The sequence below is a fragment of the Lepidothrix coronata genome, unplaced genomic scaffold (assembly GCF_001604755.1).
Source record: "Lepidothrix coronata isolate B3197 unplaced genomic scaffold, Lepidothrix_coronata-1.0 Scaffold59, whole genome shotgun sequence".
In the NCBI taxonomy this organism is placed as follows: Eukaryota; Metazoa; Chordata; class Aves; order Passeriformes; family Pipridae; genus Lepidothrix; species Lepidothrix coronata.
Genome location: NW_016690239.1, coordinates 4,643,111 through 4,668,730, shown reverse-complemented (window position 1 = coordinate 4,668,730; position 25,620 = coordinate 4,643,111). Strand labels below are relative to the sequence as shown.

The following is a 25,620-nucleotide window of genomic DNA, read 5'->3' as shown; positions in this document are numbered from 1 at the left end:
TGTCTTTCAATAACTGCCAGCTATCCTGGCACTTTTCCTTCATTTTTACATTATTTTTCCTAAATACAGGTACCTACCAGAACCCCAAGCCAGGTAAAGCATACTCTCCTAACCTATTATCCTTACCCTGCTGCTCCATCATCCTTTCTATTCTCAGGAAAGTGAACGCAATGATTCTGGGGCTTTTTCACTCAAATTTCCTTCCATTTTCAACTTTTCAAAAGAGATCTTCTCTGTTAGAATAGAATCTACCTGATATAGCCATTTCCAGAGTCACTTTCTTTGCCTTCTGTCTCCAAGAAAGAACACCATGGACTGACCATCTCTCAGGATCAGCTGTGACCATGTTAACTTCTATTCTCTGCCTACAGTGTGATGTATCTTCACAACTATTACTGCCAGAGAGCACATTCAATTGGGAGCACCTAAGACCTACCACAAATACTTCAAGGTCCTTGTAAAGACTTACAGGGAACTCAATTATTTTCTTCAACGGGCCAAATGCTTTAATATGCAGCTCCTGTCCACACAGCACGTTTTAATTTCATCTCAAATGGCAGAAAGATGTGCACTGTGGCTCCTATTTTTCCTAACAACCGGACAAGACAATCCATAACCATAAGAAACCATAGCAATGTTCCATGCTTTTAGGTAAAGTTGATTGCTTTCAATTCAGCGTGAACAAAATGTATCACTGAAACAGATATCATTCCTGAGTTATTTAGCTTCAGTGATGACAAACCATGTGGTATTTATGATTTTGCTCTCTTGTATCATCTAGCACCTCCAGGTCTGTGTTAGTCAGAGCCTCACGGGTGTTTATTTGTTGCTTCTGACTTCTCCCCTTTCAGTTTGGCTTTTAACTTCCCATTTTCTTTGCCACGCACAAGCACTGACAAGACAGACAGCCAGAGGAAAAGTTTGCCCGTTTCATCTTATGCAATGCCAGCCTTCACAGACTCTTATCTTTCTCAGTCAGAATAAACATATCCCCACCTCACATCGTGGCCAAAATGGAAAAGCCACAACTCTGCCATTATTGCCTTTTTCTAAATTTCTTTTTTCAAACTCAGCATAGTTGAATGAAGCTACCAAGGCTTTACATACACAAGAACAAAGAGAACTAATCCCTCAAAGAAGGATTTTTTCTGTTCTAAAACAGTTGTGATATTGTTTTGTCTCTAGTAGCATGAAAAAAAGCAAGTAGGTGACGGTGCTGTTAAAAAGGTTTACTGGGCATAGCACAACTGAATTCCCCTGCTAGCTCATCCTGAAGTAAACTTCATATTGCACCATCCCATAATTCACGTTCTTTATGTTATAATAGATTTACCTCCCCATGAAGTTACTAATGAAGAAATTAATGTATCACCTGTCCACATCTCCTCCTCAAAAGGTTATACAGCTGAAGTGGTACCAAGCCATGACTTCAAATAGTGCTCTGTAAAGCAACTGAGATCTAGACATATTTAAAACAGAAATTCTAAAGGAGCTTCAACTATAGCTTCATGGCCTGGCAACACCATAACACAGCTTTAATTTTTTAAAAATCAAATAAATGGAAGGATCCTTTTGGAAAATCGAAGCTGGTCAGTAAAGAGCCTAGGACTCTTGGAGCAAATGCAAGAGGCAGCTTACCAAGATAGAACATTTTGATAGGGAAAACTTAGTTGCAATTCACTGCTTTATTATACACAAGGAGCAGTGATAAACATAACATTTAGAGGTCAGAAACATTCACTCAGGTAGTGAGAAAAACCAGGGCCTAAGTTTGGGATCAATAATACCAACAGAAGTATTTCTACTGACTGCTGCAAACTTAGCTGAGGCTCTAGAAAACACAGAATCTCATAAGTAAATAGGGCAGTCTGTGGTAACAGCAAGCACCTCACAGCTTTTTTTGCCTGCTTAGAACCTCATTGCTTTTTTTCTGTCTTCACCAATTAAGAAACATTTCAAAGCACCTTCCTCTTTTGTAGCACCATTTCTCTGTGATTCAGGGTTCAGACAGTAATTCCAAGTACTACCGTGTCCACAATACACATAATTCATTTTATGTGTGTGTTTCTACATGAAGACAATAATTTAGCATAATTCACTGTAATTTAAATTACTGCAATAGAAATCTTCCCTATCGAGTTTAAAAGCACGACTGGGGAAGTGCAAATCCAAACAATGGGGCTTGTCTAAAGGCTGGTTTTACAAAAGGAGTGAAGCTGAAACACACTCATCCAAAAGGCAGTTCCTCTCCTTGCAGGAGAGTGTAGGACTTGTCAGCTTAACTGACAAGTTAGCTTAACTCTAGGACATGCCTGCCTTTCTCTGGTGACTACAAAAGGAGCTACAGACTCTGTCATGGGATCCTAATGAGCAAGAACATTCTGAAGGACATTTTTAAAGATAATTTTATAAGAACCAAAATGATGCTAAACTCAAAAGCCTCTTTTTCTTTCTTTTCTTTTTTTCCCCCTTCTTTTAATAAACTACTGGAATGATTAACTCAGAGAGACTAGATCAGATAGAATTGAAATTAAAGTGTTTTGTAAATCTCTCTCTGCTCACTGTGTCTGTACAAGGCAGTTCTATACTTCCAGGGTTTGGTTTCAGCAAAGTCAGCACCTTTCTGAACTGCAACGAATGCCAACATTCTTTCTGGAGCCCAGGAACCTCTCATCACCACTGACACCTGGCTGTCTCCTTTCTGCACATCCCAGTTCCTTGTTCCTTACTATAGAACTCATCTCCCAAAGTCTGCAGCCTCCAGCCCCTTCTGCCCAACGGAGAATGAGATCCCTCTTCCTACTGCTGTAGTGCCTTCGGTCACTCCCTTTTATAAAGAGACCCAACATGTAAACTGAGCAAATCCAGCAAAATTATATTGTCTATCACACTTGAATTAAAGTGTTTAATATTCAAGTGTCTGAAGCAAAGAGCAACAAGTCTTAGCCCAAGCACTCTTATGTTGACTGATGCTATTCCTCACAAAAGCTAAAGGACATTTGGTTATCTCGGATTTAACCCAAACCTATGCAAATGTGGGGTTTGGTGGTTTGTTTTATTTTGTTTTTAAACAAAATAAACAATTTTAGTAAAACTGTGATAAAAAGTAAAATGTACAGAAAGTAAAATGATGTTAAATATTAGAATGTGAAAGGCAAAGTATTCACATGCTATTTAATTACATAGTAGAATGGCAAAACTCAGGAATTTTTTTCTGGACTTCTGCTTTACTGCACAGTGGCAAAAATCATTAGAGGTTATTCAGAACCAGCTTTTTGTATGTAAGTATTCTCCAGCAAGGTGGGCCATAACATATGCTCACCAGTTGTTTAAAAAATGTGAACTGTGCAAGCCACAATGTAATACAAAATACTCCTCATGCAGAGAAATTATGAGTGTTTAGTAAAACTTTGAATCATCAAATGATAGTTGTAGCCACACATCTCTGGTCTTGAGAAAATAGGATATGATTCAAGTATAAAAAATTGTTGTAATTGGGAAGCAAAGAGGGATACTTTAGAAATGGAGAAATCAAGACTGATTCAGACACGTAATGGATCAAAATATTCACTGTTGGTCTGAATGGAGCAATTATAACCATACACATTACTGAAAAATGACCTATGCTGAGAAATATGCAAAAGCAATTTTCAATTGTTTAATTTTTCTTCTATATATGTCAATTGGAAATACCTAATAATTTTTAGGCAAATTACAGCTTTCCTCCCCCCACCCTCACCCCGACATAAAACCCAAATAGACTAGTTATTTTCCACTATGTTAGTGGAATTTGGATTTTTCCACTCCTGCTAAAACTATCACAGCAACAAGAACAACTCCAGTTTTCATACTTCTACTCATTCCTTACAGAATCATAGAATATCCTAACTAGGATCACTGAGTCCAACTCCTGGCCCTGCAAAGGACAACGCCAAGACTCACACTGTGTGCCTGAGCATGTTGTCCAAATGCTTCTTGATTTATAACAACAGTATTATTTTTTTTAATACAAAATCTTCAGTCAAATGGAATTCAACAATTGAAGTCCCAACAGCTGCAATGACATGAATTTGTTCACTAAATTTTAGATGTACTAGTCTGCATGATCAGGAACTCCTCAGGCTGTGTGCCTTCTTTGCAGGCTGCAGATATTTTCAGCCAAACGTCTTTGCTCAAGAACAAGCATTAGCTGCCTTGAAACACTGACTGCAGCTCCCCTCTCCCTCTTCCATGCACAGAGAGGTGTCATGAAGAGCAACACCACCATTAGATGAGAAAGGAAAGAGAACAAGCTAATGGAGAGAAAACTACTTTACTGCCAGCCATCAGGACTCATACATGGTGCTGGAAATCTCAGCAGGAGACAAGGGGAGAACTACCCATCTTGCTCTAAGCTTTGTTTTTTTGTGCCCAGTCTGCTTTGGTAGGTTTGGGGGTTTTTGTTTAGTTTTTGGGTTTTGTTTGGGTTTTTTTGTTTGGTTGGGGTTTTTTGGGGGAAGGGGGGGAAGGGAGCAGGGTGGTATTTGTTTTTTCTGGAGTTTCTTGTCTCTCTTCATATTTTACATCACCCAGACTCACAGCTCTCAAACAGCTGAAGCCTCATTCAAGTTAAGCTACACAACAGCAGTGAAACATTTTAGCCTTTTTTTTCCCAAAAACAAAAGGAAAATAACAATACCTGGATCTTTGGACAGTGGTTGCTCCTTTTTTGTAGAAACCACACTGCAACCTAGAATTGCACTATTAGCATCTCAATTCCACAGCAGAAAAAAATCTCCCTTCCTCAAGGCAACTGGACGTGCTGAGACTGGTATTTCTTTAGATAAATATACTCCATAGATTGGACATTATATAACAAAGCAGAGGATTTTGCTTTTTTTGTTTAAGAGGAAGGATGTACTTTAGTGAGTTTCACCATTTATTAGAATTACATGCAATGTTGAAAAGGCAACATCATCAGAAACTCTTCCACATATAGTAGGTCAGTGAAGGATCCAAGACTATTAAGCCACACAAGATTTGGGCATTAATTATACTCATTATTCTCTGACACATATGTAAATTGTGCTGTCACTGTTCATTTATGAATCTGTGAGGAAAATTTATACATATTTCATGAATTCTAAGGCTCTCCTTGTGACCACAGTTAGATTTGCAAACATCTGGAAGTATCTAATTTGCTAAACTTCTCTCTCCAAAGAGCAGATACAACAGTGCAACAGCACAGCAGATTCACTCCAGGCCAGATGCAGCAGTGCACATGTATTGTTCAGCATTCTTAATTTTACCCAGGATTTAATGCAACACCTTCTTCTTTTGGCCTTGGTGAGTACTTATCCCAAACCAACCATCTCTGAACATGCCATTATTCCCTTGAACCCACACACTGGCTGCCCCTTCTCAATCACATCAAACATATGCTAGTTGCTTTTACTGTCAAGATCCACAGCAGTCCTAATACCATTTCTTATGCAGCAAGAGATCTATTTCTAATCCTGATCAGCTCACAGGGCTGGCATCCATTACTGTACCTGTAGACATAACATGTTTTCCTCTCTGCTTTGAAGGAGCAGCCAAAAAAACCCAGAAAACTGTAGCACTATCCTCCTTCAATTCCTCCTTAATAACACTCCTGTACTACAATGCTGACAAATACTAGCAGCTGCCTGAGATCACAGCTGACTTCTGTTACCCCTTCAGTTCCCCTTTTCCAAAGCCATTTGCTCTACTGCTTAAACCTTCTATGAAAGCTCTCTGTTATGAAGGGTCACTTTTAGCATTGGAAAGGAGTGAGTAATTGATACTCTCCACATTGTGCTGGGCTCTCCATCTCGAAGCAAATTCAAGAACGGTGGTAGTTCTAAAGGATCTCCACAAACCCAGAAAGGAGTTTTATCAGGGGATCTCAGCTTGTTACACACTCATTATATTTAAGTGACTCACCAGATGAATGCAACAGCCCTTGTAACTGGCAACTGAATAGGAACTACACTGGTGGGCTATTCTGTGCCTGTAACACAGCAACAGTCTGTTTGACAGGTTCTCTCTCGGTTCTTACCCTATTACAAGCATTTTGGCATCCTAGATGCACAAGCTTCCCCAGGCCAGGCAAGCCACTAGAAGTAAACTAGTAGCAATGGACCGACACTGCCCTGGTATAACAGGCTGGCAGTTTGATATATTGGCACTTTTTTCCTTTTTTTCTGTATGGGGCTACCTTTACAATTACCCATAGGAGTTACTATGTTCTTACTCTGATTAACTATGGGTTTGTATTTTGTCTATGCAGAAAGAGTAGCAGGTGAACTGATGCGCTACAGTTTTCTGTATTCTAGTTTAATTCAAACTCCTGAGAGCTTCTATTTACTGGGTTTAAGACTTTTTCTTTCTGAAAAAAAAAAAAAAGTATCACAAATAGAAGCATCCCAAGGACTTAAAAGAGAATTTAGATATTTGTACATTTAAAATTTCTTCTCTTAGTGTTAACTTTAAAAGATCAAAGGTAAGTTACAAATTTGAATCACTCCAGGCAAATTTTAAGTTAGTAAACATAGCTGCCAACTGAATCACAATAATTCATCATGATAATATTTCTGTAATTCTTTTGAGTTATCAGTGTCTGGTTAGCAGGTTCAGTTAACACAAAGAAATATCCAGAAGATGAAACTCAAAGTATACCACTTTGCCTGCAATAATGCACAATTATTAAGTTATCAATTTATTTAATGATTTTTTCCATATTAAAAGGTTGAGGGGAAAGGAAAGGTTAAAATGGCACCTCTTCAGAGAAGCAGGTTCCAAGCATAAGCTACTCTACACTTGCACATGATTTCTCTGACAAAGATTACACTAGGTCAAGAAATGGTTCTACACGAGAACAAAGATGAATCAGGTTGACTCAATCTGAATTGTGCATAACCAGCACCTGCACAGATTGCACTAGCTACTGAAACATTTGTGAAGGTACTTTCTAACAACAGAGCTGGTCAGAAAATAGAGCCTGCAGTCCACTGGAAACTGTAACATATTCCTCTCTCTCTCACATGAACAGGATTCTAAATTTCTTCACACTGAAAAATAATTAGATTTGGAAATGTTTACATAATGTTGAAAACATTATATTCTATTATGTGGAATATTATATAAATAGAAATTAATATATAATAGATACAAAAATTAAACTTGCATGCTCTAAGAGGAGACTGTATAGCATGGCAGTATCATCATCACGTTTAGTGTGTCCATAAGTGGATACTAAATGGAATAGTCTGGGACATCCATAATACAGCATTCATGGTTGCTGGAAAGCATTAAGGAAATGGACTGCAAAAACTGGACAACAGACCCTTCCTAAACATCTTCTAGTGCTACCACAGGAGACAGAACGTTGTGCTACGTGGACCATTGGTCTAACTCAGCGGGGCATTGCAAATGTTCCTGAAATGTTCACACTACAGGAAGAAAAACACCTGGAAAGAATATTTTGTCAGTCTTCTTGACATTCAGTAGTGAAAGGAATCTATTTGTGTTACACTTCTTGGCAATTCCCTCTACCTCTCCAGAAATGAGCTACAAAATGCTTTGGTATTACAAAACTGTATTTTTGGGTGGAAAGTCTCTCCTTACAAAATTTTTTCCCTACCAAGGTAATTTTTAGCTAATTAAATAATTATAAAAATATATCGAGAACAATAAAATATGCTACTTCAATTATGTGACTCATAAACCCAAATTCATCTCAAATATGGCATGCATAATTGTGTGTCTCTTGAAAATGGACCAAGATGCTTCTTAAAGTTCTACCTGATCTGTGTAGGAAACAAACTATGGAAATATGTTGCATTATGACTCTGGCTTCTGGTTTACAGTAGCAAGTAAAAGCTGTGTAACACCTACCACTTACCTTGCTGGGGTATTTTCAGCCTTCACTCTTTCTTGACTAGGTTGTTCTTTGCAATAAATCTCAGGCAACGGCTGTGCCACTTGTTCTCCCCACTTGCCCTCGACCTACGTGCTCACCTGTGGGGCCTGATATGATTTACCTCTCTGTTCCATCTTCCATCATTTAATTTCCAACTCTCGGACATTTTCCCTTCTGAACTAACATCCAGAGCAGAAAGAAATGGGCTATAGCACACTCTGCCTTAGCTGTGTCATCATGCTGATGTCTGCTGACATGAAGCTGCTAAGCTGATTCATCCCAAGCATAATACTCATGGGATTTCTTTTAAACACAGTCTCAATAGGCCAGTTTCTTCTGCCTGCATCTCTGGATGCACGTGATGAAGCTTAATGCACCTGGTGGGAATCCTCCCTCCAGCAGTATTCTTTATTATAAACGTGATTAGAACAGCCCAAACAGGAACAGATGTTAAGTCTATCTGAGTGCAGCCTACAGAGATAAGGGCATTTCTGAACTGAGAGTCAAGAGTACTGTTCTTCTGTATAGACGTATTCCTGTTTCACTTTCATTCCCAAAGGTATTTTCCTTAAAAATATTGAACTGAGAAAGTTTGGTTCCTTTATTACCAAAAACAATGCTAATGACGCTAAAAGGTCTCACACTATTATTTCCTCTAGTTTTGAATTATTAGTTAAAATTCATATTCTATACTAATCTCAGATTTAAGTCCTCGCATGTGTTAAGATGAGCACAACATGGTAACTTTACAATTCTCCTACAAATACTGTTCTAGCATGTAACATGAAGTGTGTTATGCAAAAAGGTTGTTTATTTTCCTCAGTAATCATTATGCACATTTTCAACCAAGTAGAGCTACACTGAAAAGCTAAATCAAAGTATGAGACTGGCTACTTATCTCTTGATACTTTGTTTTATATATATATATGCATATATATATAAAAAAATCATTTCTTTTAAAAGAAAAAAAACCCCTGAACAACAGCTCCTACTCTCTCAGAAGCATATTTCCAGCTCACAGAACAGCAACTTCAAAATGCTTAACAAGATCAGTTAGAAGCACATAACCACAGAGACAGAAACACAGCAAACAAAATTAAATTCAAATGCTCAGTAGAAAATGAGGAGTTTCACTTAAAATTGGAAAAAAATATTTTCTATGAAGGCATGTGCTATTAGGCAATTATTTACTTGAGGAGATTCAGAAGAAATGTCACGTTTATCCAGGATTATTCTGTAGAAGATAATTTCCATCATTCTGAAGCAACTGGTTTTGGTTCTATAGACATAGTAATAACTGTCAGATGACCCACACCAATAGGTCAGCTCTAAATTCCATTTAGTTTCAGGTAACTATTTCTTGATAGTCATCTGCTTTAATCATTTCTAGTCAGAGGACAATACCTTCAGCCTGGACTGTGAATATCCACTACCTCATTGTTGACATATGCCTTGGAATAAGAAGCACAATTTTAGTTAAAAAATTAGTTAAATTTAGTTAAATTTTAGTTAAAAATGGAATGTCCAACTATCTCGTCCCAGAGACCACAGGTTCAACAGGTACCAAATCATGTAAGAACAGATTAATTTTGGGGAACAGAGATGGAAGGCGGGGTAGAATATTTCACACCAAGACTGCAGTAATTTCATTATAAACCCATCCAAGGTCTTTTCCAGTATTCAGAATAGGTGGTAACTTAAGAGGTATGACAACTTTATGATAATTCCAATATTGGGACTAAAACCTCTCAAGAACCCTTAACAGTATAATAGGGTAGTCTTTTTAGCTACTTGGTCCCTTTTGGCCTCCAAACTGTATCTCAGTCACTTACTTTAGCCTAGTTCAAACCTGATTAGCCTCTTTTCCCTAAAATCCAAATATGACCAAGTGCAATACAAAAGAGCTACCAAAATTTATGAGATATGTCAAAAATCACCACACTGTATATACTGAGAATGACATAAGAAATGAACAGTGCAGTTCATATAACCAGTGCTGAAGATGGAATTAGGAGAAAAGAAACCTGGCAATAATCTTTCTTTCCAGGTTGGTTTGCCATTGATACAGGAGGTGAGGACTTTTTCCCCTAGGAGAAAAAATTGATAACACCTAAATATATGGATTTAAACACCCAAGAGAATAACTTTGTTGGTAAAGTACAGTGGTAGTTCTAAATCCATTACTAAATGCTGAGTTTTGCCATGTATCAGAATCCATTCCTAGTGGAATTTGTGACACTTTCTCCAAAATCTCCTGCCCATGGATCCCATCACAGAACACGAAAGGGTGATGATGAAAAGATATACATTCTTATAAACTGCAAGACACCTTAACAGCTGCTGTGAAAAGCAGACAGACAACAGCCCTGTAAAGCTGAATGCAAGCTGAAAAGAAGGTGCCACTTCAACAGAGAAATCTGTTTCATGACAGTTTTCTTTCACAAATACTATTATTAAAAGGAAAGCTTCACCAAAGTCAAAATTGAAATTTATTTTTCTACTTATGCATATCTACAAATACACACACCAACTGAAATCCACTGCATTCATGGGTCTACATGTGCAGTGACAGAAAGTATCAAAGACTATTCCACACACTCTATACTAGCACTTTAATATGTACAGCTTGGCAGGAAAAGAGCAGATATAAAACATACTCCACATGTAGGCTTGTGTTTTTCACACTAAGAACACAATTTCATGTGAAATAGAATTTAAAATGTAAACACTTGACTGTTTCCTCACAGTCTGTTCCATCCTGGCTGTTCAGCATCCCTCCCTTATAGGCCAGAAGTTTCACAGATGGGAGTTTCAAATGCCCAGCAGATACAATGGAAGCTGGTTTTTCCAAGATGGTCACTGCACAAAGAGCTGACATCTTTTGATGTCAGTCTAACTTAATAATTTGTTATGATTTCCAATGCAAGCTATTTTAAAAAACATCTTCCAAGGGAACTCAGAAGATTTTGGAATAAATTTTTTTAGAACTGAAGCATTATTGATAGCTTGTTTCCAGGATTAGATACCACTGTATCATTGAGATTATTTGGCAGAAGATTTGTATTTAATTACTAACAAATCATAAAATACAACCAATTCTTCAATCCCAACTTTATCAAATGCTGATCAAATGACAGTAAAAGCTTTGATTGTTGTGAAAAGCTCACTATTCCTGTCAGAGATATTCTTCTTCATTTTCCTCTGGGTACAAGAGGAAGTTTTTGCAGAACAGGCTGTGAATCTATGAAAATCATAATGATCAAGCTCTTTGCTCATAGATTAGTCAAAACCAAAGACTGAAACACACAAATTACAGGTCTTACCTTGCTCTGACTTCATTTGAGGAAATCCTGCTATTTTCAACAGCATTTGGGCAGTAGCATGCTTTTATTGGCTTATTTATCAATTTGTGCATTTACTTGCACCAAAAAAAAGGAATTCAGTTAAATAATTTCTGTGCTTTCATTTAGGAAAAAAATCTCCATACTGTGTTCTTTAACTGTTATGTGTTAGTCATACTTAAAGAAATGCTACTAGAAGAAGATTCCCATGGCAAGCTTTTCATCAAAGAAAGATTTTAGGTAGCAAATCCTATGAGTCCCATAAGAATTTGTATCTTAATTTTGAAGGCACAGCACTATCTGTATAATATCAAAATAAGAATGCTGAACTCAGAGCACACCTTTAAAATCAGAACACTGAAAAGACTAAACAACAGCACATCACTTTACGAGTAACAACTCTAGAAAAAAACACTGAACAAATTACTTGCATCTCATTCATTGGGTTTATACTCAACATTGGAATGCCAACCGGAATAAAACTCTCATTTTTCTGTATTATTTACCTCAAGAACTAGCCAAAGCTGGTCTCCATTTTTCACATCTTTCTTATAGTACATGCCGTAGAATTTGACTACATTGGGATGATCAGAGAGAGCTTTCAAAATGTTGTACTCAGCTTCAATTTCTTCATCAATATCCTAGTGTCACAAATGAGAAATACATAGCAGTTAATAAATTAATAATGATAGCCATTTAAAAAAGCCCCAACACATAGCATTTTCTGGCAATTAAATGTAGCTTGAAATTATACAAAGGAAAAAACAAACAGAACGTGAACGAACCATGTAGAGGGCTACAAAGCTTGGTTCTGTTCACTCAGTACAAAACAGTCATCTTTTTTTTTAATTTTGTCTTTACCAATTTCAACTAAAAAACATAAAGGGTATGACAGAGCAGCTCTCAGGAGAATGGGGAAGGAGCAAGGGTCATGTGGACAACAAGCTGTCCAGGAGCCAGCAGTGTGCCCTTGTCACCAAGAAGGCCAATGACATCCTGGGGTGCATTAGGAAGAGCATTGCCAACAGATCAAGGGAGGTGATCCTGTCCCTCTACTCAGCCCTAGTGAGGCCACATCTGGAGTGCTGTGTCCAGTTCTGGGCTCCTCAGTACAAGAGTGACATGGAGCTCCTGAATTGGGTCCTGCAGAGGGTGACAAAGACGATTAAGAGACTGGAGCATCTCTTACAAGGAAAGGCTGAGGGAGCTGGGCCTGTTCAGCCTCGAGAAGAGATGACTGAGAAGGGACCTCATCAATATCTATAAGTATCTGAAGAGAGGGTGTCAAGAAGATGGAGTCAGGTTCTTCTTGGTGGTGCCAAGCTATAGAATGAGGAGTAACAGGCAGAAACTGCTGCACAGGAAGCTCCACCTGAACATGACGAAGAACTTCTCTACTGTGGTGAGCCGAAGTGACTGAAAACTGGAACAATTTGCCCAGAGAGGTTGTGGAGTCTCCCTCACTGAAGATATTCAAGAACCATCTGGACACAATCCTGTGGAATGTGCTCTAGGATGACCTTACTTGGGCGGGGAGGTTGGACCAGATGACCCCACAGTTGGTCCCTTCCAACCTTACCCATTCTGTGATTTCAAGGCAAAGACAGTGGAATCCTTAAGTAGGTAGATACGCAGATGCCTTGGGAAGTTACCTGTTACTGCATTAGTCTGCCAGCTAGAGATGGTGTAGTTGGAATTACCTCTCTACCCCTCTATGCACAAAGAAGTGTGATTGCAGCCACAAATCTTACTCATTTACCATCCCACTTTCTAGAATTATCTGCAAGTTTTTTCATTTTCTACTGTCATAGAAGCTGGTGACATCCATTATTTCTCTGGGGTTTCCTACAGAACTATAAGAGTTGTGGCTTTTTGTCACTCTTTCCTTACAGACCTCAGGTTTCCTAGAGAGTGAGGGAAATCCATTTGGAGGTGGATGAGGTGGATGAGAGATGAGGACGAGTTTTGCCAACACATGTGAAGAGCTGTGCAAACCCCTTCAGTTCAAATATGGATGCCAGCAATGGAAGGCACTGGATGACTCAGGTAAACCCTTTTCACCTATGTGCTGGAGTTGCTCATTGAGGGACATGATTAGATGGTATATCAGTCCTGCTGAGAAAATACTCAATCCCTCCTGACCACAGGAGGCAGAATAACTGCAGTTGTTTTCCTTATTGGTTAGATCTCAAGAAATGTTAACATACTTATTTCCAGATGTAAAATATTTTTAATACAATTTGCTATTTACAACTACACAAAAAGAAATGAAAAATCCATTCTAGATGGGGGTTACCTTGTGAATTCCACTATCCATATGAGTGGATTTTCTATCGATGAAAAGCATCTACTCAGTGCCAAAAACCTGTCTCACCATTGCCAAATAGAAATGACCATGGCAGAGAAAGGGGACGCTTTGTTTTTCCAGTGAACGATGCTCCTCATTCTGTTCAACCCATCTGCCCCAAGAGGACTTTGCTCACTTGCTTCTTATACGTCTCTTCACTATCCAACTCAAGTTCCTCATACAAGCCCTTTGTCTTGAGACCAGCTTGACTGGTCTCCAAGAAATTTGTCACTCACCAGTATCTTCAGGAAAAAGGCCATTAAGCTTTCATAGTGAGACTACAAGAATAAGTTTTCTCATAAGGAAGGGTTTTAGCGATCTTGTTATTGAATTAACTGAAAAACGGCAGAAATTTTCATCTTTCAAAAAAAGGAAGTACTCATTTTAAGCTAATTTTTTTCCATAAGCACAACACAGAAAAAGAAATACAAGGAAGGAAGGAAGAAAGAACCAAGGTACTGAAGATGGCAGAGGACAGAAAGAGTGGAAGCAGGGATGAAGAGAGAAAAGAGAAAACTCATCTGGTAAAAATAAAAGAAAGAAAAAAAGGAAAAAAATTACAGTCAAAAGCAAAGAAACTAAACACAAAACATACAATATTTCTGACTGCCTTGGGGAAATAGGAAGAAAATTAGCCCACTGTCCTACTCTGATTTAATAGAGGTTTCTGTCTCCTGAGGGGTACTCAGAATTTATGAGACTTTTACAATTATAAGGAGAAACTACATGAATATTCATTCCATGCCTACTAAAAATAAAAATCTTCTTCTGTATTTTCTGAAGGAAGAAAACTTGAAATGTTTGGTTGAATTTAATATATTTGCCTGCATTAAAGTATCTCTATCAGAAATGCTAGAGTGAATACTTTCATCCCATTTATAGGATAATCTGGCTAAGAGTTCTAAAGTACAATGGTATTTACTTATAGTCCTGAGGACAAGACTGAGAGTTTCTCAGTTCCATCTTCATATATTCTTATTTCAACACCTTCACTTTCCTGTTTCAATTTCCAAAAGCTTAGCTGTTATTCAACAAAAAGAATCTGAGCTCTAAAGGATTAAATATGAAATGCTAATTTTAGTCTTCTGTCCCCCATGATAATGCAGGTTCCCAGTTTAATTTGGAAATATCAGTTAAACCAAGTCCTATAAAACCACATTTCCTCTGCTTTGTTTCCAGTCCACCTCTCAAGTGGCACAATTCTGAAATCATCCTCAAAGAAAAAAAATGTAAAATGTAAAGAAAATACATAAAGTATCTTTTTCTTCACTGCAATGGCTCCCTCTGCAGCCGTTAATAATACTTTCAGTTTAAACAAAAATAACCTGTTTATTGCTTTCACCCTATTTCTAACATAGGATTGCCATTTTAGCAGTAAAATGGAGGTACAGCAGCTACTCCAGACATCCTGTAAATAGAAGGGAGAAAAGAATAGTATTCTTAGAATAAAAAGAGTAATACATTCAGTTAAAAGAGTCAAGTCTTGGGAGTGTGACGTTGACTGTATTACTTCCATTTTTTCATTAAAATAAGGAATCTGTTTTCATCAATTTTACTTTTGTCCTTCTTCAATTTCTTATTGCATCTTTATCCATTCTATTTCTTCCATTTCCTTTACATTCTATTCCTTTTTTTCCTTCTTAATCTATTTCTCTTTCCTCTAGCATCAGCCTTACTACCTCTTCTTTCTTCCCATCATCATCCTTTAATCTTTTCCTACAACCTCGAAAGTGTACACAACATTGAAATTTTCCCTGCTTCCTTCAGTAATTCCTACCATAGCCATCTGCCACTTAAGAATCATTCCTGAACACTTGTGAAACACATGAAAGCAGAAGCATTTCCTGCTAAACAGGCATTTAGCAAACACTAGTGGCAAGAAAGTCTTGCCTATTCATTGTAAGCACAAGAACCTTGTTTACAGAAAGCAAGAGTCAGAAACAGTTTCCAATGCATCTGAATTCATCAAGATCCTTATTGCTTGGCTACAAATTATGTTTACTCTGGGAGACATAGGTGGTATTGAATTGAGAGGAGCATCCTTTTGCTGCTTTGAAAGCATGCTGAAATAAAGAGGAGATCAACAAAATACACAGCAAAGATAATGCAAGACACTATGTTTTCACCAACACATTTCATGGTCTTTCAGGCCATGGGAACATAATTGGACACTCTGCGTGTTATGCAGAGGTAGACAGAGCCCTGTGCAACTCCAGAACTGCAGGGTTCCACATGGCATGACATGCTCTTCCCTTTCTGCCCAGAGGTCATGCAATTGAAGCACAAGCCTCACAACCCTATATTGGGAATGCAAAAGATGAACTCAAATGGGCCACTGAAACAGGAACAGCTGCTCGTGCGTGTTTTGTGGGTTACCGGTCTTGAGAAAAATCCCAAGCCACATGCAGCACCACTGAAGTCAGTGGGGTATGTATGCCTTTACAAACCAGACTAATGTTCTTCCTTACCCTTTGGGCATTAATCTGCCACCCAACAAATGTCAGTTACTGAAAAAACCCCATATTCTACAACATAATAATTCCACCTCCCAGTCACCTGGTGCTTTGTGTGTAGGAGCTACTACCTTTGCATTCTTACAACAGTAAGAATAGAATAAGCTAGGACTTCTAGTACTTAGAAGGAAAATAATCAGTTCTGCTTCTGAAAATAAGAGATAAACAAGGATAAACCAAAGTAAAAGTAACACAGTTTAGGTATACTTCTGACTTCTACCAATGCAACCACTTCAAAGATCGCTTATGATAAGAAAAATGCATTGATAGCTAGCCTGATACTTAGCAGGCTGAAGCAGTTTATTTCACTGTCACTTCTGATGTAAATGATCTACAAAGACAAAGAGAAAAAAAGACTACATAAACTCACGAATAAATAAGCACAAACCAAATAATTTAAGTAGCTTACGTGAACAGGATCCAAAATTTTGACTGCTGCTTTGCTGCCATTTTTCTTATTTAACACCTTGAAAACTTTTCCATATGTTCCTTTGCCAATAGTCTCAATTATTTCCCAGGTATCTGAAGGATCAGGAAAGCTATCAAATATTATTGTTTTCCCAGTCAACGGAAGCATCTCAAACGATGGCTCCTAGGAAAAAGAGATCTCAGTGTTCACTCAACAAATGGTTAATAGCAATTTGTTTCCTATGAATGTGAAGAGAAATACACATTCTAGTCTCAAACACCAGAAATGTTTTTGCATATAGTGTGCATGCACAGCAAGCATAATGAACAAGAACATAATACAGGTATATGCAGTCAAGATACTATTAAATGAAGGGAAATTCAAATGAAAATTTGAACCAATTTCAGGCTTGAGTAAAGCCAGTGGAAGTTCTCCCATACACTTCAAGGAAAATATAATGTCACTCTAGGATTTTGGGAGGGTAGGGGAATGAGAGTCAAGTTCATAAAATCCCAAAGAATTTGGCTCCATTACCAAGAAGGGCAAGAAGGGGAAGAAAACCCACACAAAATAAAACATCTTAAATAGTAGCATTAGGTTAATTCTAACTTTTTCAGCAAATAATCAGTTTTATAATCCTTCTCTTAGCATTTGAATCATTATATACATCTCATAAGGCCAAGCAGATCAAAGTGGCAGATCTCTTCACAATTCCATGGTCTTCTGACAGTCAAGGATTCACAGCCATGGAAAACATGTTTACAAATGTACATACATCAGCAACTGGTTTACGTACTGTAAAGGAAACATCTTTTACAATGATGGAATTTTATCCATCACTGACCAGGTTACACCCACGCCCTAGTAGATGATGGATACAATTCACTTACACCAGGAAACCTAGAACAGTTCGCTGTGTACTTGGTACTGCACCCAGTCTTGGCCCACCACCTTGATTTCAAGTACTGTGGGAACAAAATGATCCAATTTTACCTGAAACAATGAAATCTCTACTCCAGGCTAAAGTCAAAGTAAAGATAGAGGATCGAGATCCAGAGACACAGAGCTGTAATGACTAAATCCTCGGTTTTCCATTCCAGATTAAAAATTTGCTTCTTTCTTCTGTCTAACCCTCCCCCTGGGATTCACATAGACTCAACTCAGTCAGGACAGTGACTTCACTCTCTTCCTAAGGCATTACCTTTCCATCTCATGCCTAGTCTTTATCCATGCCTTGGGAACTTCACCACTTTCAGGAAAACCATTTTCCCCCCCCAAAAAACGCAAATGAGTTACAACATTTTTTTTAATTTCTTTTGCATTTAAAGTAGCACTCAAATACAATCATTTTGTTGAGGTTTTTAATCACTTCATATATAAATGCTTTGCAATTAGCTCATATTTGGGAATACACAAAACAATAACCAAATTTGGGTTGATAAAGGGGATGATAAAGGGATTAGGATTCATAATCCCAAACCCTTGCTTCATGGGATTCAATACTAATGGAATTTCAAAATTTCTCTATCTGAACTTTAGTTTTTAGAATTGAGGCTATTAGTTTAAGGTTTTACTGTATATGAAATCTGAAACTAGTGATTTTTTCAAGAGAAAAAAAGTAAAAAGCTATCAATAGGTGCCTTCATAAGAATGGAGGCATCCAAATCATATTGAAACCTGTCAGCATACAGGGTATTTTCTACAGAATAAGTAATTTTCCATCAAAATCTAGGGCCTGCTATGTCTCTCATTACAAGAAAACACAGGAGCTTCTGATGCAGTTTACAGTAGAAGATATGCAGAGTTGAAGAAAGGAAGATTTATCTTCTCCCTTTCAAAGATGAGCATTTAGGATGCAGGAACTCAAAGAACAGTTTCGTATATTTAGCCTATGCCAAAGCCAAGCAGGAAACTCTGATGCCTTCAATCTCCAAATACACCCCTAAACAAAGGTCCACCTCTCTGCACAGATGTTTTATATCAAGCAGAACATTCTAAGAAAAAACAGGTACCAAACCTACAGTTTCAGACAGGCTTCATTAACTCCCTATATTATGACAGTATACACCTGAAATCCATTGACTTGCAGTATCAATTGCTTATTTGTCTGCAGAGACTGGTACAATGACAACTGTTAAAGGGCTGAGGAAATATGATCCTACAGGTGCTATTTGCTATCAGAAAAAAGTGCTAGAGAAACTGCCATATGCTTGCATTTTCCTCTGAAAATCATACCAGTTGCACATCATCTTGTCTCAAGAAAAGTCGCCACATATCTCACAAAACATGCATTCAATAACTGTCATACTTAGTTCAATAATTTAAGAGTACTATTCCAGAAAGAATTAGTGTGAATAATTCTTGCTTTTGATTTAACAGCTTCAAAATCATAACTTGAATAAATTATACTGAACACTGTGTTTCCTCACTTTCACCAAGTTTAAGAACAAGCCCCTGCAGATAAATTGTTTAGCTTCCACTTCTATTATTAAAAATATATTAAATAGAATGATTTAAAGTGTTCTGCTCTGGGTGATGAATAATGTTTTATTACATCTCACTGAAGTTGAGAAAGCTGATAATGATTTAGCCTCATATTTCAGCAATAAATTGGACTGTCCCTGGAATATGCCTGAATGCCCAACCACCTAGATATTTTATCATACCCCTCACCATTAAAAATTTACTTAAAAAACACCACAACTTACAACTTGATCCAAACCTCTAAGATGGGAATGTACCCTTGAACCACTAGGAAAAACCCTTTGAAATACTTCTGTTGTGCTCAGCGTGACAGTTCACTCCACTTCTGCTCAGATTTTGGCTGACCTGGTTCCTGGTAAGACCTTATGCATGCTGGGAGCACTGTCAGAAGTTCAAAGCAAGAGCACCAAGTAGACTGACAGGTGGCCTGAAAATGCTCAAGACCAATTATGCACCATCATCACTGGCAAATCTGTCTACTATTAGCTTTCCTGCTGCAGTTTCCCCAGAATCTGCTAACTTATAAAAATGTATAGGACCTCCAAGCCGGAGGTGTAAAAAACCGTGTCCAAGCTGGAAGGTATAAAACACCAGCTTACCCCAAAAGCTTTTGAAGCCGATCCAACAGCAGCTGGACTGCTGAGGCTCTCCTGCTCCTTGGTGTGATACAGGAGACACCTGCCCTGTGACTGAGGAGCAGGGATAAGCAGTCTCTTACCCCCAGCTAGGTTTTGTTCTTTTGTGTTTGCTCATAAGTTCATGAGTTAAGTTATGGGTTATAAGTTATGAATACTTATGGCTTGAATGGTGAATAAATTAATTCACGTGATAGACTGACCTGCTCAAAAGGGGATTGAGCCCTGTTTGTTGTGTTTGTTACAGTTCTCATGAAATAAAGTTTAAATCAGAGAGTACACTGTCCTGTAAATTTGAGAGAGCCAAACAGACTGTGACACAGTGATCAAATTCAGGGTATTTGGGGCAGGGAAAAAATAGATTTGGAGTTCCAAGACAATAACCCAATGTGGTTGGGGGTTTTTTTGTTTTGTTTTGGGTTTTCTTTTGTTTGTTTGGTTGGTTGGTATTTTTGGTTTTGATTTTTTTTTCTCTGAGAGGGGGATCTAGTATCAGTCATAAGAAGAAATTGGGTGAGAATTCTTATGAGCCAGTCCTATATAATTTTTTGCTTCGCATCAAACATACACACCCTATGCAGCAGACCTCAAGCCACGTATTAGAGATACCCAGAGATGCCCTGTTCAGCATCCATGCTGGCAGACCACTGCATTCTCCATCATTTTCAGTATCTAGTGAGTTTGGAAAGGGAAGGGGAAGGCTCATGAAGAATGCAGTATATCTCCTGTGGACTATCTGATTGCTGCAAAGGCAATTCAATTAAGTACATTTATCACACCTAAAGCTTCAGACACAAACCAATTGTCCTGTGGAGGCTTTACAGTCAAGGCCACAGAACATTACAGACAACACCATCAAGTGGGAATAAGCTTATAAGTTTGCATTGAAAGCACAATGGAGCCTGAATTTCATATAGAATATTACATGTTAATCCAATATTTTTACTACTGTTTCATATCACCTAAGCATGCAACTTCTCTCTAAACCTTTCCTCCCAATAGTTTCTGAATGGACCTTCATCCCACTTGGATGAAAAGATATTCGTCTCCTCCATAAGGAGCTAATGAAACAAGAGAGGCACCTTGCCTCATATTATTCATCTTTCTCCACAAAGGGAGACTACATGATTAGCAAAGCAGACACATATTCATATATAACTACAACGAATCCAGCATCTTGTCTCCTGGCTACCACAATCTTAAAGTTTTGAAAACTGGAACCAGTTCAAAACAGACCTACTGAGGTCATCTTTTGTTTTATTCGTCCACATCACTCTCTCCTTCACATTGCAAACATCACTTGTGTCTAAACAGATAGTTCCTGCACATATCCTACCCTGTAATTTGCCAGACATCTTCACATGTGCCATGACTGGTAGATGTCAGGTGCCAGGAACACTAGCTCACATTGCCTGTCAGGTCTGTTACCTCTCTGTATGTGACACTTGCACTCCCTCAGGTTGTGAAATTTAAGTCTCTTGCCTAACAGATACCAGAAAAAATAATCACCCTAACACAAAAAACCCCAAACAAAAAAAAACCCCAAAACACAAACAAACAGAAAAAAAGACTGATAAGTTTTGTTATATCCAATAAAAAAAAAAACCCTCACCTCCCTTTTTCACCAACTTTATCACCTTTATCCAATATCTAATTTAGAAGTTCTTTGGTCTGGTACTGATCACGAAGCAGAGTGAGACCCTGAAATGCTTAATGTAACAGCACAATAAAATCCAAAACCACATTTCTTCTTATTTCATGAGTTTATACCACACTGGCAAATACTTAATAAGAAAGTTAAAGGTATGGAATTCTCAAAACAAGCCAAGAGCATGAGGCTACAATATGCCCTTCATCATACTAGCACCTAGAAATTTCTGGCTAAATGTCCAAATAATTTGATCATTCAACTTAGAACACGGATTGCAGCTCAGATTCTCAGCTTGTATAAATGCAGCTGTAATGAGTAATTTATGCAGTATATTATCTTATCCATCATTCAAAGAGTAAGTTTTGCTCTGGAAATTCCAATATCACTCCCAATTAATTCTGGGGGGATATTTGGCCTCCGATTTCAATGATGATACAACCTATATCTGAATGGGAACTATACTCAAATCTAAGCTCAAAGTGAGCAGATTATCTAGTTTGGCAACTAGTTAAAGACAAGTGTTTGGAACACAACAGGGTGGGTTTTTTACTGAATTTGTCAATAGCTCAATGCACTCAGCATTATAATTTCACACATGTGTCTATCTGAATTCTCCTCTTTGACTGCACATCAGTTGGCTTACTACTTTCCCAGTGTGTTCCCAGAACTAAACAACTGTCCTTCCCATCTGCAAGAAACCTTCCATAGGGGGGAAAAAATATCTCTTTAGTCCCAGCTGTGGTAGATGAACAATAAAAATCAACAAGCTTTTCTAATAGTCAGTCCATTTCTTTCACTGTTGTGTGCTTACGTGAGTAAAAAAGACACAAGTCACATCAGCTTCGGTGGGCTTCATCTAAGTTGGTGTGTAGAATACACATACTGGAACCTAAGCTAGATGCTATGATTTCAATTTAGTCAGTCAAAGCAATCAAAATGATTCACCTGACCAGCATAGTATCTATCTTAGGATAAAACACTTGGTCTTCAGACTCTGTTGATTCTACTGGCTAAGTTTCCACTGACTATGAAAGGAACCCAGTTACACATCTTCAGTTGCAGACACGTTCGATGAAATTAATTCTATCCTACTTAAATGCTGGAAACAAAGAGTTATAGCTTGACAACTGACAAAATTAATATCAGCCCTATGCTACAGTTGGGAAAACTGCAAGCCAGTCACATCTTATGACCTGAAAGCTGTCAGGCAACTTGGATGTTTTCTGATGATACACAGAAAAGGCAAGAAGCATGCAATGACATTGCCAAGCAAACTTTGAATTCAACAACGAAACCCTAAATTAATGTGAATGCAGAAATAAATGGTTACTTAAAGCATTTGGTGGCAAGGAGTGGTGATAAATTTAACCTAGTATCAGACAACATATTCAAAGTATATATTTCAAACTTAGGGCTGTTCAAGGAAGAAACTGATCCAATTTTGAGGCCACTTTTTAGTGTTTACTCTCTGAAAGGCTGGGTAACTGCTTCTTCTGTAGACACTTTCTCTCTTTGTTGACATCCAGAGACAACTTTCCCAACAAGGCAAGACAGCTTTCAGAGACACTTGATGCCTCTGGACTCCTTGACCTCTGTAAAACTTCTACGTGCAGTAGAGAAACAGTACTGTGTGGTATTGGTACCTGATCTCCTTCTACTGATAAATGCATATTGGGTGTCCACACTGACATTTCATCTGCTGATTATTATTCAGCTGATCATGACATTTTGACTTGCTGCAGACTGAATTGGCCAGCCCTGCTCATGGGAGGCTCCAGCTCTTCACTCTCTGAACATTTTCAGGGGACATGGATGCAAGAGATCTACTTCAGTGTTAGGTTCCACCTTGGTTTTCTTCCATTCCCTGCCATGCACCACAACAGTCAAAGTCCCACTGCATGCTGAGGTTTACAGTTCTCAGGAAACTCCATTTGAGGAGGGTTTTTTTAAGAAACAGGTTAAACGATCAGCAAGGGCTGTAAGCATTCAATCTAATCTTGCGCATAGGGGCTACCCACTGGATGACAATCCTTCAGAGTTTAAACGTGACACCAGTACAGCACCCCAGCTTTTCTTAAGACAACTTTTAGTTAAAGGAAGAGGGTATGAAAAGAACATAGAAACAAAATGCTAAATTTAATTACTGTAGTCAATTCTAAAAGCTCTGATATTTTGAAAACAAATGAGAGCTAAAGATTTTTTTGGCAATTGTCATCCAACAGATAATATTTATGCAGGGGTATTACAATCATGAAAACAAGATTAATAACAGAGGGGGGAATGGTTCATTATCAAATTGTCTTTGGACTTTGTGCCACCAGAAGTAATGAACTGACACTAGTAATCCATGAACTGAATAATATCCAGCTCATTTTGTGGCTCCCAGAAGAGAGGCAATGCAAGTGATGAGAATAATTTTTCAACGACTAAACACTAGATCAATATATTAGCAAATAACTTAGCTTTCAAAGCTAAAGCATCACTCAATTTTCCTGTTTTAACATAGTAAAACTTTATAAGGCCATAAAAATCAATATGTGCGACCTCACTCACTCCTTATTTTTCAGAACTTCTAACCGTAGCGAAGTGGCAACTCAAAATTAATTTAGCAGCTGTATCAATGAGTTTTGGCAGGGCTTGATATTAACGTGATATAGTCATTTGATAGCAAGATAAGCAAGGCATTATAGACAACAAGAAAATGTGCTACCACTTAGCATTATCAAGTAAGAAGTTACGGGGTGTGGGTGTACACTGGGCACAGTAAGAGTTCACGCGTGTCCTGCCGAGGCCACGGTCACGCCGCAGTCCCGCGCGTCCCTCGGGCGGGCACGGCTTTGCCCTGCTCCGGGAGCGCCCGGCTGGTCCCACCGCGGGCACGACGCACTCCAGGCATCGCTCCCGACTACTCCGTACGCGTTCCTTACCCAGAAACTCACTCACAAGAAAAGAAAAAAAAAAAATGGAAATAAAAAAAAAGTAGAAACAAGCAGGATTCACCTGAACGAAAGAGCGCAAGGGCCAGCCCGCACCCTCACATACCCAGTGCCGGGACCTCCCGGCTCCGAAGAGCCCCCGCCCGCCCATCCCGTCCTGTCCCGTCCCGTCCTGTCCCGTCCCGTCCCGACACCGCGGCTGCGGCGGGAGAAACCGGCCAGTCCCGGGGCCGCACCACCCTCAGGGGCCGGGCCACCATCCCGGGGGGGCCGGGCCGTCCCGAATCCTCGGCGAGGCGTGGCCCCGTGGAGAGACCCTGCTCAGCCGCCGGCCCCGGATCGGCCCCGGATCTACCCCGCCTGCCCTGCCCGCCGCTCCCCGGCCGGGGATTACCCGCAGCGAAACCTCCGGTCTCCGCAGAGCCAGCCCCGCAGAGGGGGCCGGGGCCGCGCCACCGCCGGCGGCCGTGCCTCGGGTTCGCCCTCCTCCTCCTGCGGAAGGCCCCGGCCCGGCTGCGGTCCTGCCTCGGGGTCAGCGGCGGATGAGCGCTTTGCCCCGCTAATCCCCCGCAGGCGCCGGCAAAGCCGGGAGTGCTCGGCCCGCCCCGGGCAGGGCGCGGCGGGGGCGCCGGGGCGGCCCGGGCTCCCCTCCCGGCGGGGGAGCGGCGGCTGCGGAGCCGCCCAGGGCCACAGGCACCGGGAATCCCGGGACACGGCCACCGGGGATCCCGGGCCGGCCGTCTTCGGAGCCGGGTCACAGCCCTCGCACCCTGATCCGCCCCACGGGGATTACACAGCACCGGGCGGCCCAGAGAGGCCGCGGTCCTGGCACGGGACAGCTGCGGCTCGTGGCCCTGGGGCTGCCCATGGCTGCGCTGCCCTGAGGAAACCTAATGGACCTACCTGGACCGCTGAATATAATTCAGATCTGGTGCATGCCCCGAGCTCACGTTATTACCCGTTTCAGGGGGGTGACTACACAGCAGCAGCGCAACATAGGTGTAATAATAGCAAGGTGAAGTTCCAAGACAAAGTATTCAAAAGTTGGGAATTGGATGAATTTTATTAGTGCAGCTCCTATGTGGTACAAGAGGACTTTAATTATGCTGCTTAAGTTTTCTTTGGAAGATCCCTTGCACATTCACTGCAAAGAGGCAGCCAAACTCAGTCAGCACCAGGGATCATGTACCTTCGTTGGAGACTTCTGCTATTGCATTGTTTGTCTCTGTATTTTTCTAATAGTATTTAAATCTTGTTTTTGTTTTCAGAGGGGTCTGACATTAGGGGAGCTGTTTCAGAGCTATCTATGTTCTATGTCTTTCCCAAAAGCAGAGTAGACACCAAGTAGGTAGTTCATGGATGGCCTTTCCATGTGAATGTGTC

At 39.6% G+C, this 25,620-nt stretch overlaps 1 protein-coding gene across 7 annotated transcripts in view; it reads right to left on the bottom strand.

Moving 5' to 3' along the window:
- The window catches only part of MYO3A (myosin IIIA), a 120,381-nt gene extending 95,204 nt beyond the window's left edge, over window positions 1-25,177 (bottom strand). For 4 of the 7 annotated variants that reach the window (XM_017817280.1, XM_017817286.1, XM_017817282.1 and 1 more), the window contains exons 1-4: window positions 24,632-24,803; window positions 22,945-23,090; window positions 16,532-16,714; window positions 11,769-11,903 (exon numbers count right to left, since the gene is read on the bottom strand). In XM_017817280.1, coding sequence (XP_017672769.1) covers window positions 11,769-11,903; window positions 16,532-16,714; window positions 22,945-22,992 — 366 coding nt within the window. In that variant the 5' untranslated portion in view covers window positions 22,993-23,090; window positions 24,632-24,803. Of the gene's footprint in view, window positions 1-11,768; window positions 11,904-16,531; window positions 16,715-22,944; window positions 23,091-24,301; window positions 24,334-24,631; window positions 24,804-25,140 lie in introns of those variants that run through there. The other 3 variants (XM_017817284.1, XM_017817283.1, XM_017817285.1) reach the window with 3 other exon arrangements.
- Between the last annotated feature and the right edge of the window lie 443 nt (window positions 25,178-25,620).